A 13,704-nucleotide genomic window follows, 5' to 3' on the forward strand; every position below is an offset into this window, starting at 1 on the left:
TTTTAATCTCACAATGGTCGAGTATGTTTGCCCTTTTCTATATGGGTATGAAATCATTCGTTTCCAAGTCCAATTCAATAAACCATAGGAGTATGATTTCAACTATGGTATACATCACTCAAGCTCATTAACAAACACGCATGTGCCTTGCCAATTGAATCCCTTGTTAGAATGGATAATTGATGAATACATAAAATGCAACTTGCCAATTGAATCATATGCACTATTCACAAACACACATAACTCACAATAGCATGCCTCATAGAACACACGCACATGCAACTTGCCATAAGGATACTCATGCAATATCACTCCTATGTTTCTTCATGCTTGTGCACTAATCCTTCACAAACTTTCTAACTGCAATAAAGAGCTTGAGTATCCAATCAGTATTCAAGGAATCTCAGACATTGCTCCTAGAATCAAATTCCATGCATATACTTTGTGTTGCAAGCAACTCAAGTCAAGCACCCCTTCATTCCTCGATATACAGAAAGGCCACCAATTACAGCGCAGCTCCACCATCCAATTGTTTAATACAAGCACACAGTTACAGAAACAATAAAGGCAGATACTCATATGAAAGAATAAAAGCTATGATGTAATGCTACTTCTTGTATGATGTCTCCTTGACCTAGGATCTTGCAACCAAGGCATTAATTCAAATAAGGAGGACTTCATCGGCATTCCCTTATTTCATTCTATTTTGAGCGTGATGTAAAAATTTGAGAAATAAATGGCATCTATATACATGATAGGTTCCAAGTATAAGATGAACATTGAGATGCCTTCCTGCATCTTTATTCTTCACAAGTACATCAAGAACACCCTCTCAGGGAAAGTGAGATGAATTTGTAACCATCAGTAGGTTCGCAAACCTCTCGTTAACTGTATCAATGCTTAGTTTAGAGGCGACAGGAGAACCTGTCTATCCCCAAGTAGACAATTAGAGGATATTGCACTGAAAGACTTCATTATAAATAATACAGTTATGACTATCACCAGAGCTTGATGAAGTAGTGTAATGTGTAAGTAACGACGACAAGCACCTACTTGTGTTTCCACCAGCAGGATTTGAAGAGTTTGATAGGACAAATCATATCTCTATGCCTGTCGGGTGCAATGGCAGCAGCAAGGTCCTGAAGTCTGTGGGAATGTTGGGTGACAAGGTCAGAAAGAGACTGATCTTCAGACAGCACAATCTGATACCCATCATTGTAGTTGTCCAGGCCTTTTGGAAAGAGCTGCCACAACAAACCACCTGCACCTGCTCCCCCACTCAAGGCAGACACATAGAGCAAGGTGTAAACACTCCCAAAGAAACTCACCCTGTCCTCTTCCTTGTAATCTGCAGGTTTGCTTGACATTCCAAATTCCCCAAACAGAAAAGGCTTCTGCAACATCGTTGTACTGTCAGCTATGTGCGTGGCCAGCCAGTTCTCAACAAAACCATTCTGCCGCAGCACAGGGACATTGGAGCCAAGCCTTCAGTCAAATACAATACATCAAGATGAATCTTGTTTCTAGCTTGGAATTCAAACCAGGATGATGTTGTCAATCTACCAATTAATATTGGAACAGCTTTTAACGTAATCATTCTTCAACATGATTTGCAAATAAGTTTTAATTCATACAATTACTAAGATTACCATGAATCTGGATAACCATGGGCTCCTGTAAAGTCAATGGCAGGAACTGCATGGTTCCGCAAGAAATCAGTGCCCACTTGCCCAGCATAACTATTTGGGTTTGCAGACAGCCTTAAGGTATTTGATGGCCCATAAAAGCCTTCAGAACCCAACCCTAGAAGATGGTTAGAGTCAAGGGCCTTCACACAAGGAGCCATTTCTTCTATCCAAGCCTGCATAAAGGTCACAATTTAATCTCTTATATCCCATGCCTAAATTGGTGTGCCTAATTGTTAAACCACCATAGGGATTTCACATTAGAAAACCTAGCAATATCTCTCTGCTATGGTGTTTGAATGGAAGGCTTACCTGTAAAGTATTTCCTGAGGGGTCACTGGTGCACCTCGGTTCATTCATGAGTTCCCAAGCAAAAATGGTAGGGTCATCTTTGTACACAACTCCATTAATACTGTTGACCCTTGTAAGTACTTTCTGATCAAGCAAAAGTCAGTCATGTGACAAGTATATTATCACTCTCCTTGCAAGATGTGATGCTCAACTTACCTTGATGTGATTCTTGTAAAAACATTTGGCAATAGCATCCGTAAAGAAAGCATCCTCTGTGTCAGCTGTTGAGCTGCCAGCATTGCGAGCCCACTCAACATACTTAGGTTTTCCACCATAGTCACCCCAATTGTTTGCTAAGGTAAGGATGAGGCGCACACCCACCCGGTTTGCCTCACAAAGCACATAATCAAGTGCCTGGGAGAGCCAACTCCAAGAGCAGATTTGACTCAGATAATTGTTTTCTGAATAAAGAATGAAGTACATTTGCAAGACCCCAGCTAGCAGAAGCAAGTTCGATCACATTTTACAAATCTTTCTGTAGCATCAAACCCCATCACTTCGTTTATATTATCCTTTCTAAGGGTATGTAAATCATCGTCTTCCAACGTGACAATGGAGATAATTAAGGAATCGCACAAATTTTTACCAAAATACTCTGCAATAGCAGTTGGCATGCAGATTCATATAATTGCATTTATAATAAGGATCTAAGATAGGAGTTTCTGGTGCTGCCACATCCTAGCTCCCGAAGGATAATTCAAAACCGTTGAATAGTTTCTGACATATGACAGAATTTGCGAATAAGCTTTAAGATCGCGATGCATGTGTCATTGAGCAATTTTGACATGATTGAGGATTAAGCACGCTTATTTTTGTGTGCGCGCCGGTACGGGCAAATACCTGAAAGACCTTCTCATCGTAAACTCCAGGGTAGATCTGTAGAGCCTGATATCCGCCATCGTTGAAGGCCCAGGTGCGTGCCACGTTCATCCCTGCGGCGGCTGCCTCCTCAAGCAGGGCAGAGACCTTGGGCCTGGTCTGAAGGTCGACGCTGATGGCCATGAGGAAGTAGGCGTTGAAGCCATGCACGTACAAGGGGTGGCCCTCCACAAAGAACTGAGTGCCTCGAGCGAATGCGAAACCGAACAAAGGGCAGGCCATATCAATCCCAAAACTACACTAAAAAAGGTCACGAAGACAAGAAGATGCAGACAGAGAGATCTTCGCAGTCGAGCCACAAATCCGCCGCTCCCCCACCTTCTTTTTAAAGACGAGGCAGAAGAGATGACGGAGAAGGAATTGTTTGTTGTCGTTGAGATGTCGCGACTCGCGAACGAGCTTCATGCCTACTCCACGTCACTCGCTTGTGCACGACAACTAATTATTGTCATTTGTCGTCACGAGTATCTGTATGTATGAGCCAGGTCACGCACAAAAGTCAAATTGGCTTATACAAGTCGATAGAGTCAAGTTTATGGACATGTGCTCTCAAGTTTATGGGCATGTGGCTAAGCTTACTAATTGGAGCCTTAGATAAAGGGGAACTCTAGCCGGCTAGCTGAGCAGTCACACTAAATATGAAGGTACTAAGGTTTGCTCTATTTACTTACAGAGACCCATGTTAATGTGGCCAATTAACATTGACACCTTCTCAATAAGCCTCACCCAAAAAATATATTCTCTCCTATTGCATTTCTCTCTTGTCTCACATGGCATTGCAGTCCGTGACAATGGGAGCCACTTTGTACTTTGCACTTATGTGTGTCCTTGGTTATTGATATTCTTGCTTCCCTACATGCAAGTCAATTGACATGTGCACAGCAAGCTCTATATCTATACTTCTATACTTCAAAAATATCTATCTATGTATACAACTTATTTTCGAATCTACCAAACCTAACAAAAGAGAAACTCGAGCCTACATGGCATGCATTCCCAAACTTTTGTGTTTTATCTTTTTTTATTTTTCTCTTTTTTTAATAGGTTCATCTCTCTCTAGACTCCTCTCCCATCTTGCATTCTTATTTTTGAATCTACCAAACCCGACAAACTATACTACTTATTTTCAATCTATCAAACTTGGCAAAAGTAGATGTTTCAATGCGAAATCTCTTAAATCAACATTTTAATGTCCCACATGGAAAACACATTATGTAACTCTTCATTTGTAACATGGATATTCTCCTAGTTAAACTTGGCAATATCTAAAATGGCAATGATTGCCACCATAAGGTGGGAGATGAACTTGTGCAGCTATTGGAGTGCTAAAAGAAAGCAATATGCTCGCTATTGGAAAGATGGGAGATGGCCTTGAGAAGGAATTTGTTTAGGTAAATGATAACCATGAAAGAAAAATGTTAAATAAGTAAAGACCAATCCATTTAAGTAAACAAATGAGAGAGAGAGAGAGAGAGAGAGAAGAATAATAATAAATGGAAGGATTTTTATGTGGTAAGAACAATCCCAAGATGCCTTTAGGCATATCCTACAATTCGAGGTTTTTAATCCTTGTGGATTCAAACTTGAAAATTAAAACTTCCAACACCATAAAGGCAAGCACAAAGAGAGTAGAGTAGAGTAATTTATTATCATCCATGGAAGGCCAAATTATGACCCATGGGACCTTTCTAGATATACAATGATTCTCCTCCCCCATGATACGAAAAGGTAGCTATGGTGAAAGAACGATCTATGCAGCATGGTTCTCCCGAAAGTGTAACATGTGGGTGATGAGACCCCCTAACTTCGATATAGGAGTAGTGGTCAGAAACTAGTGAAGTGGCCCCCTTTAAAGGGATATCAAAGTCAGCCCGTATGTGTGCATATGCTGGGCATATGCCATCTTAATCATGTGCTCCTCTTATTCTACACTATGTAGTCCACACAGCTTGCATAACCTCGTCTCTCTCGCCTGTCCACTCCATGCACTTGTCTCGATCAATAAAGTGTGTGATCGAGTTCAAAGTCGTGCAATACTCTATCTAAATACCACTGAGAGCAAGTTGTATGGCTGCGTGTGTGCCTCTGCTTACATGTAGGATTCCCAACATGAAGGATAGATATGCATCGTGTAATAAGCAAGTTTGCCATTTGCTCCCTTGCTTTCATGATTTGCTTGATACGCTCATAAGAGGTCTGATTGAAATGTGTCCATGCATATATCTTCGGATGCCATATCTAGATATCTATCCACTCCCTACCCTTCAAACTATTTTCGCATATCCAGCACCCATCATGTTGAAAGCACTTTACTTTTCCACATTTTTTGTAGGCATGTGCTAGCATCCCATGCCCGTTTGGGGAGCCTAGTGTCATCCATTTGACATACTCGGGTGGCATATCTTAGTACTCGGATCATAGCATGTACCTCAATTGGCCGACGGCTAGTTTCCAAAAGCATAAGTACATATGGTGTGGTGCTTTTGATGTCCAAATGTCTATGAATAAAAGTTTTTTGTAGCTTCTCAATGCCGTGCCATGCAGATGAGGAGATGCTCCCCCCCCCCCCCCCACACACACACTTCCACTCCATATAATACCGTATGTAGAACATATGCATAAAAAATCATAGTGCGTATTTTCCATCATTTAGTATTTCTACGACTGCAATCGTTTTCAAAGTGATAATACTTGCTTTTCCCTGCCACTAATCATCGCTCCACACATATATGCCAGTTGTGGTCTTACAGGTATCTCAATCCCCAAGTATTTGAAAGTAGATACTACCTCTATAGATTGTCCCGCATAATGTACTTTTGGTGGGGTCTTTGACTGCTTGGTGTGCACAGCCATTAGCTTTGTTTTTTATACATTCACTGTCTAACCACTATCTTGACAAAACCGTTCAAGAATCCCCATGAACTGTTGCATACATTCCCTAGTATATGTAAAGAAAACCACATCATCTGCATAAAGCAGGAGCAAGATGGCAAACATGCCAATATGCGGGCTTTTGGCTTCCTCTTCATTCATAGCCACAAGAAGTATTTCCTCTAGCTTATCAATGCATAAACCAAATAATGTAGGGGAGAGTGGGCAACCTTGTTTGACTCCCATATTACTCTCAAATACTTGTGACAGCCCGTTGCAACCTCTAATGTGGCACACCACTCGTGATATATCCTGTAAATTCCCATGCATAGATCATTTGGGATCCCTAATTCTTACATTCGTTGCCATAACCCAACCCTTGGTATGGTCTCAAAAGCCTTCTTAAAATCCACAAAACAACAATACAAGGTTGCTCCCTCAAGCTGACTCTCATCCATAAGCACATGTAAAGTAACCAAATGGTCTACAGTGTTTTGTGTGTGTGTGTGAGAGAGAGAGAGGTGTATGGTTTGTTGCTACAAGGTGGGCCCCACTTGAATGATTCTTAACTGTTTTGCCAAATTCGAGAGATGTTTAGAGAGGGAGAGATGTATATAGCTTGTTGCTATAGTGTAAACGCCCCGAACAACGTAGTATGCTTAACAATTATGATATTCGCTTGTTTTCGAGATTTAATATAAAAGAGAATGAACACTTAAAGCTGAAAATGAAAATTACTCACAAAATTACAGCCATGAAAATGTAAAAGTAATGGAGACAAGATTGAGGGTTGAAGATGGGCAACCCCTCCCGAAGGAATGTATTTCTGCTCAACCCAAGTCCCTTAGGGAAGAGCTCAGTTACAATCAACCTGAGAGTGAGAAGAAGTAATTCTCACTCTCACAAGATCATGCAAAGATGTACAAACACACATGCATTATCTATTATGCAATGATAAGAACTGATTTCTTTACAGTATGAGAGAAGAAAAAGGGGAATTCAGCCTTTCTCCATCGTTGATCAGCAGTACATGGATAGGGCTTGCTTCTTGTGGCTAAAATGGAAGAAAGAGCTCGAGAAGGAGGTGCTGTAATGAATTTACAGGCTTGCTGTCCTGTAAAACAGCAGTGATAGAAGAGGGAATATGGAGGAATTTGATAATGGAGAAGTGGGGGATGATGATGGGGATGGATGGGGCCAGTTTCTGGCTATCTGTGGGTGCTGTACATGAGTTTACAGCAAAGAAAAATGATGATGAATGAAGAAAAACGAGCTCTTATTTATAGGAGAGGGGAGAGCTAGTACAAAAGGGGAAAGTGGAGTAGCACAAGACAAGTGTCCAGCCACATGTCATGAGATGTGACAAGTGGTGGGACACTTGGAAACTTGTGTGACAAGTGTCTTGACACTTGTCTCTTCTCTACGGCCTTCCTTTTTGGGTTGAATACTGTCAAGAATAGAAACAACCAAATTTAGTAAGCACAGTCAGAGTACAGAACTTACTATTTTTAGAATGACATCCCTATTTTTTAGGACTAGCATTTTTAGGCTAATTCGAGGCTCCTAAATTTTAGGGACCTCCTAAAATTTAGGGACCCCCCCCCCCCAATATGGGTATCATATGAAAGCTTTTTCCGTGTACATCGCAAAAATGGTATCTGAATCTTCATGTGACTTTCCTATGCAAAGAAATGTGCATTTCAAGCTTTTAGCCCACACATGCACATTATACAAGCATTTCATGATCATACCATCTTGTTGATTGTAACTGTCTGTTCTGGTGGATCTAGCCCACACTTCAAGGCATCAATCCTTTCTGTGTGCGAATCTAACCCTGATATGCGTGAGTTCTAGTCACAGGCGCCCAATCGGGCCATATAGGTGGAAGTGTGAACTATCTTTTCTCTAACCCACCGCGTGGGTCCACCATAACCTGTGACCACTCATCAGTGGCCAGCTCCAATGCACTTTTCTTTATATCTAATTAGTGCAAAGGAAATAAATTTAATAAATCATTATATAAACAAATTAATGAAAAAGGATACAAATTCTGTTTCTATAGAGTTGTGACAGCCCTCTGGCTTTTATTCAGCTGTCCTCAGCTGAAAAGCTTCTTGATATTGCTGTAGAATATTTGGGTAATCCTTCATGAATATTTCATCTACCCATTGTGCATCTGTTGTGGGTAGATTCTTGAATTTTAGTAAGAATTTTCGTGTCACAAGGCCACTTCTCGTGGTTCGATCCTTGAGAAACAAAATCTTTTCAGGTTCCAAGAGTTGCTATGTTTCTTCAACTTCTGGGGGATCTTCAGTAATGGGTTCCTTTGGTTCTGGTCCTATGTAAGGTTTTAGCAAACTTACATGAAAAGCATTGTGTATTTTCCAATGAGCAAGAAGCTCAAGTCGATAAGAAACTTCATTTATTTTCTCAATCACTTTGAAGGGTCCAAAGTATCTACTGGAGAGCTTTGGAAAAGATGAATTTTGACCAGAACCTTGTTTGAGCCTGCTTTTATCAAACTTTAGCAAGACATATTGACCTTTTTCAAAAGCCAAAGGTCTTCTTCGTTTATATGCTTGCTTCTTTTGTCGCTCTTGGGCAACTTTGATAGTGGCTCGAACTTGATCCATTGCAGTTTTTAAATCTGAAGCAAACTCATCAGCAGTAAAAATCTTATCTTTAGTGCGAATAATTGGAGGAGGAATCACTTTACCTTGTACTATTTCATTTGGAGCTTTCCCTGTGGATGAGTGCACTGTATTGTTGTAAGCAAACTCCAATAATGGAAGATATTTCTCCCATTGTGACTTATGTTCACTAACATAAGCTTTCAACATATCCAAAAGAGTGAGATTCATTACCTCGTTTGGCCGTCAGTTTGAGGATGAAAAGCTGAGGAGAACTTTAAAGTGGTTCCCAAATTCTCAAATAAAGCACGCCAAAAGTTACTTGTGAATTTGGAGTCTCTATCTGAAATGATCTCAGAAGGCATACCATGTAATCTGAAGATATGTTGAATGAAAAGTCTTGCAGCTTGTGCGGATTTCAATGTTTTATGACATGGAATAAAATGTGATTGTTTGCTGAATCTATCAATTATGACCCAAATCATATCATTACCTTGAGGTGTTCTTGGAATACCTGAGATGAAATCCATTGTGATAGATTCCCATAGATCTTTGGGCACTGGAAGAGGTTGCAACAATCCTGGAATCTTCTGCCTAACATATTTGGATTTTTGGCATACCAGACAAGCCTCAATGAAGTTATGTGTATCTCTTCGTAATGTTGGCCAATAAAAGTAGCGCTCAATTGCACTTAGAGTGGCTGCCCTCCCTCTATGCCCTGCATAAGGGGGTTCATGACTTTCTTTAAGCACCTTTTGTCGAACAGGAAGAGTGACACAAAGGCGATTGTTCATGAGAAGGTAACCGTCTTTGATGGAATAATCTGGATGAGAACCTCATTGCTGTAAATTTGACCAAATTGTTGCAAAATCAGTATCTTCATCATAAGTATTCTTCATCGTTTGAAAATCTTCATGATGAGCCACTGTAATAGTTGCAATGCGAGGCACTCTAGAAAGTGCATCAGCAACTACATTTTGTTTCCTTGGAGTGTACATAATTTGAAAATGAAACATAGACAAGAAATTTTCCCATCTTGCATGTTTCTCCTACAAATGCTTTTGAGTCTTGAAATACTTCAAGCTTTAATGATCAGTTTTAATAAGGAATTCATTGCCTAAAAGATAATGTTTCCATATCTTTAAAGCATGAACCACTGCTAAGAGCTCCTTTTCATAAATGTCATACATTTTCTCCACGTCATTTAGACGGCGGCTTTCAAAGGCTACGGCATGGCCTTCTTAATTTAGCACTTGCACCAATACAATCACCGCAAGCATCTGCTTCCACCACAAATGGTTTTACCAGATCTGGAATGATAAGAACAGGTCCAGAAGTAAGAGCTGTTTTCAGCCTTGTGAAGGCTGCCTTCTCTTTTTCCTTCCATTGGAAAGAGATCTTCTTCTTTGTAAGGTCATGAAGTGGAGAAGCCATATGTACAAAATGCTTGATGAAGCGGCGGTAATAAGAACATAAGCCAAGAAACGATCGCACCTCATGTACATCATGAAGATGAGGCCATTCTTGGATTATCCTGATCTTTTCAGGATCCATCTGAATCCCTTCAGAAGAGATGACATGCCCAAGGTAATTTATTTTATGCATGAAAAATTCACTCTTTTTACCATTTACCAAGAGTTGATTTTGTTGTAGTAATTGTAGAACAATTTCCAAGTGTTGATGATGATCCTCTTCATTCTTGCTAAAGACAAGAATATCATCAAAGAAAGTACCGACATATTGTCGATGCTCTCTAAAGATGCGCTCCATCATTCGATTAAAGGTGGCTGGTGTATTGGTTAATCCGAAAGGAACCTCCAAGAATTCATAAAGACCGTATGAAGTGAGGAAAGCAGTTTTGTGTACATCTTGTGGTATTACCCTAATTTGATGATAACCACTCTTTAGATCAATGCGGCTGAAAACCTTTGAGCCTCCTAGACGATCCAAAATGTCGTCAATTCTGGGAATAGAAAACCGATTCTTCACAGTGATTTTGTTTAGGGCTCGATAATCAATGCACATCCTGAATGTGCCATCTTTCTTTTGAACAAGAAGAACTGGTGAACAAAATGGTGAGCTACTTGGCCTAATTAGCCCATGGTTGAGTAGGTCTTCGACTTGCTTTCTGATTTCTTCTTGTTGAGGACGGCTCACACGGTATGGTGCTATATTAGGAGGAGAACTGCCCGGGATAATATCAATATGATGGTCTTCCGGCCTTTCTGGGGGAAGCTGATAAGGAAGATCTTCCGAAAAACAATCTTTATACTTTTCCAAGAGCTGAAGTTGCTCTTGGTTTTCAGCATTCATATTATCTTTTACATCAGTGACATAAAGCAGACAACATTGAACACAATCCTTAATTGCTCTAGAGACTTGCATATGGCTTACCATAGGTATGGTGTCTCCAGAAACTCCAGCTTGGATCTCGTACTTATTGCCTTTGTTGGTGAGTTCTACCTTCTTTTTCTGTGAGAAGATGGTTGAATCTACTCTATGATTCCAGGGCATGCCAAGAATCACATCGCAACCATCAAGGTCTCCGATACAGAAGGTATCTTCGTCACTGTAGACTTGAATTTGAAACTTGAGCTTGCCAATCTAGGGTATCACAGTCTTCACTGTGTCACCTTCATCAGCATTTAAAGCTTGGCGAACTTCTGCCGAAGTGTCCATCTCTTCATTCTTTAATCCAAGCTCTTTAGCTAATTGCAAGGAAATGATATTTTCATTCGCCCCAAGATCTATCAAGAATAGTGCTTGCTTACCTTGCAACTGTCCCCAAGCTTTTAATAATTTGCGCGTCTCTGGAGTGTGAGTTGTGTTTGCAACTACATCACTGATAGCATTGATTTTCACTGGCGACTTAGGCTTGTTGTCAGAAACCTTGCTTTGTCCCTTGTTTGGACATTGCTTCGCTATGTGGCATGTTTGTCCACATTTAAAGCACTTCCCTTCTTTCATGAAGTGTTGCTTTTCTTCTTCGGAAAATTGCTTTGCTTGTGGGTATAGATTGGAGCGAAATTGAGGAGCATTAGGAGGTGCATAGGGCTTCATCTTCTTTTGATTTGATGGATACTTTTGCCACTGTTTTTGTCCTTCATTTGGGGCTGAATACTCCTCATCATCAGCTACTCTCTTCTTATCATTCTTTTGGAATGATTTGTTGCCATTGTGCTCCATTTCCCATGTCTCAGCATGGTCAATGAGTTCCCTGAGACTAGAACAATGATAATAATTAAGAGCAGTACAAAGTTTAAAATGCAAACCTCCTTGAAACTTCCTAAGCTTTTCCGAACTGCTGATCTTCTTGAAATGTTGGACCTTCAAAAGTAGCTCCCAAAATCTCTTGGTATAGTCACCAAGTGACTCATTTTTCCTTTGCCAAAGCCAATCCCATTCCATTTTTACATCTCTTTTGAAATGAACAGGAAGAAATTGGCTTTGTATCAGGCGAACAAAGGACCGCCATGATTTTGGGGCAGCATGATCATATTCCAACCCCGTCCACCAAGTATGGGCTAAGTCGGTTAAATGTAAAGCTGCAAACTTAATCTTTTCTTTTTCTTTATACTTGTCGCGACCATACAAAATTTGAAATTGACGAATAAACTTCAGAAGAATATCAGGATTTCGGGAACCATCATACATACTGAACTTGATCTTCTTTTCAAGTTGAGATAGTGACTTAGTCTTCTTCTTCTTCTTATGCCTTCATCCATGCTCGAATCTTGAGGTTGAAGATGATGAAGTGCTTGATGGGGATGAAGATGGAGACAAGGGTGAAGAATGTCGACACCTTTGACGATGATGAGGTCTTCCACGAGAAGGGTGTGACTCTTCATTACTAGAAGAGGATCCATCAGAATAGGCGCCAGATGACTTTGAAGAAGAGGATGAGCTTCGACGCGATCTCTTTCTTTGTCTTGAAGTAGAATGGGACTGCCTCTTAGAAGTAGTTGGACTTCTTGATCGGCTCCTTTCATTGGTATGGCTTTGTCTCCTTGAAGTAGATGGGCTTCTTTCCTTGAATTCTTTGGGATTCTCAACTTTTTCTAGTTTGAGAAGTTGCTCACGAATTTGCTGATTCTCCTCTCTAAGATTTTGAATGGCTTGAAGGATAGCACTCGATTGATCCATTGAGACTCTTAAGAGAAAAAAAAAATGCTCAAGCACTCAATGCAAGGGCTGAAAACAAACAAACTTATAATTGTAAGCACTACCAGTGTTGGGGTGAGGACCAAGCCAAAGCTCTGATACCACTATAAACGCCCCGAACAATGTAGTATGCTTAACAATTATGATATTCGCTTGTTTTCGAGATTTAATATAAAAGAGAATGAACACTTAAAGCTGAAAATGAAAATTACTCACAAAATTACAGCTATGAAAATGTAAAAGTAATGGAGACAAGATTGAGGGTTGAAGATGGGCAACCCCTCCCGAAGGAATGTATTTCTGCTCAACCCAAGTCCCTTAGGGAAGAGCTCAGTCACAATCAACCTGAGAGTGAGAAGAAGTAATTCTCACTCTCACAAGATCATGCAAAGATGTACAAACACACATGCATTATCTATTATGCAATGATAAGAACTGATTTCTTTACAGTATGAGAGAAGAAAAAGGGGAATTCAGCCTTTCTCCATCGTTGATCAGCAGTACATGGATAGGGCTTGCTTCTTGTGGATAAAATGGAAGAAAGAGCTCGAGAAGGAGGTGATGTAATGAATTTACAGGCTTGCTGTCCTGTAAAACAGCAGTGATAGAAGAGGGAATATGGAGGAATTTGATAATGGAGAAGTGGGGGATGATGATGGGGATGGATGGGACCAGTTTCTGGCTATCTGTGGGTGCTGTACATGAGTTTACAGCAAAGAAAAATGATGATGAATGAAGAAAAATGAGCTCTTATTTATAGGAGAGGGGAGAGCTAGTACAAAAGGAGAAAGTGGAGTAGCACAAGACAAGTGTCCAGCCACATGTCATGAGATGTGACAAGTGGTGCACTACAAGATATAGACCTTATAGCGACGTTTAAAGCAACGAAAATATAAACAACAAAATTTTTCCCCGTCGTCGCAAAAAGCGTTGTTATTGACGACACCATAGAATCGTCACTATATATGCGTCGCATTTAGCGACGATTGCAGAGCATTTGCGACGCTCATAGCCAAGCCAATAGCGACGCGTGCAGTAAATTTGCGATGCAAATAGCGACGATAACAGAGAAAAAAAAATTGTGGCAGGGCAGCAAGTTGCCCTGCCACATATAGCACTGTGTGCTG

General features: G+C 40.4%; 1 protein-coding gene across 2 annotated transcripts; it reads right to left on the reverse strand.

Annotated features, from left to right (window-relative positions):
• Nucleotides 1-676: 676 nt before the first annotated feature.
• Nucleotides 677-3,301, reverse strand: LOC148015853 (mannan endo-1,4-beta-mannosidase 8-like). Of its 2 annotated transcripts, XM_087664560.1 has the most exons (6): nucleotides 2,877-3,296; nucleotides 2,193-2,390; nucleotides 1,998-2,120; nucleotides 1,650-1,861; nucleotides 1,054-1,485; nucleotides 677-924 (listed from the first exon to the last, which is right to left on the reverse strand). In XM_087664560.1, exons 1-6 carry the CDS (start codon nucleotides 3,135-3,137, stop codon nucleotides 906-908), a joined length of 1,245 nt encoding a protein of 414 aa, XP_087520686.1. In that variant the 5' UTR covers nucleotides 3,138-3,296; the 3' UTR covers nucleotides 677-905. The 2 variants fall into 2 exon arrangements, with proteins under 2 accessions (XP_087520686.1, XP_087520687.1); XM_087664561.1 differs by lacking the exon at nucleotides 2,193-2,390 and having other exon boundaries at nucleotides 2,877-3,301.
• Nucleotides 3,302-13,704: the final 10,403 nt, after the last annotated feature.

The sequence above is a fragment of the Lygodium microphyllum genome, chromosome 23 (genome assembly GCF_053477565.2).
Source record: "Lygodium microphyllum isolate KBCC chromosome 23, Lygodium_microphyllum_v1.1.10, whole genome shotgun sequence".
NCBI lineage: Eukaryota > Viridiplantae > Streptophyta > Polypodiopsida > Schizaeales > Lygodiaceae > Lygodium > Lygodium microphyllum.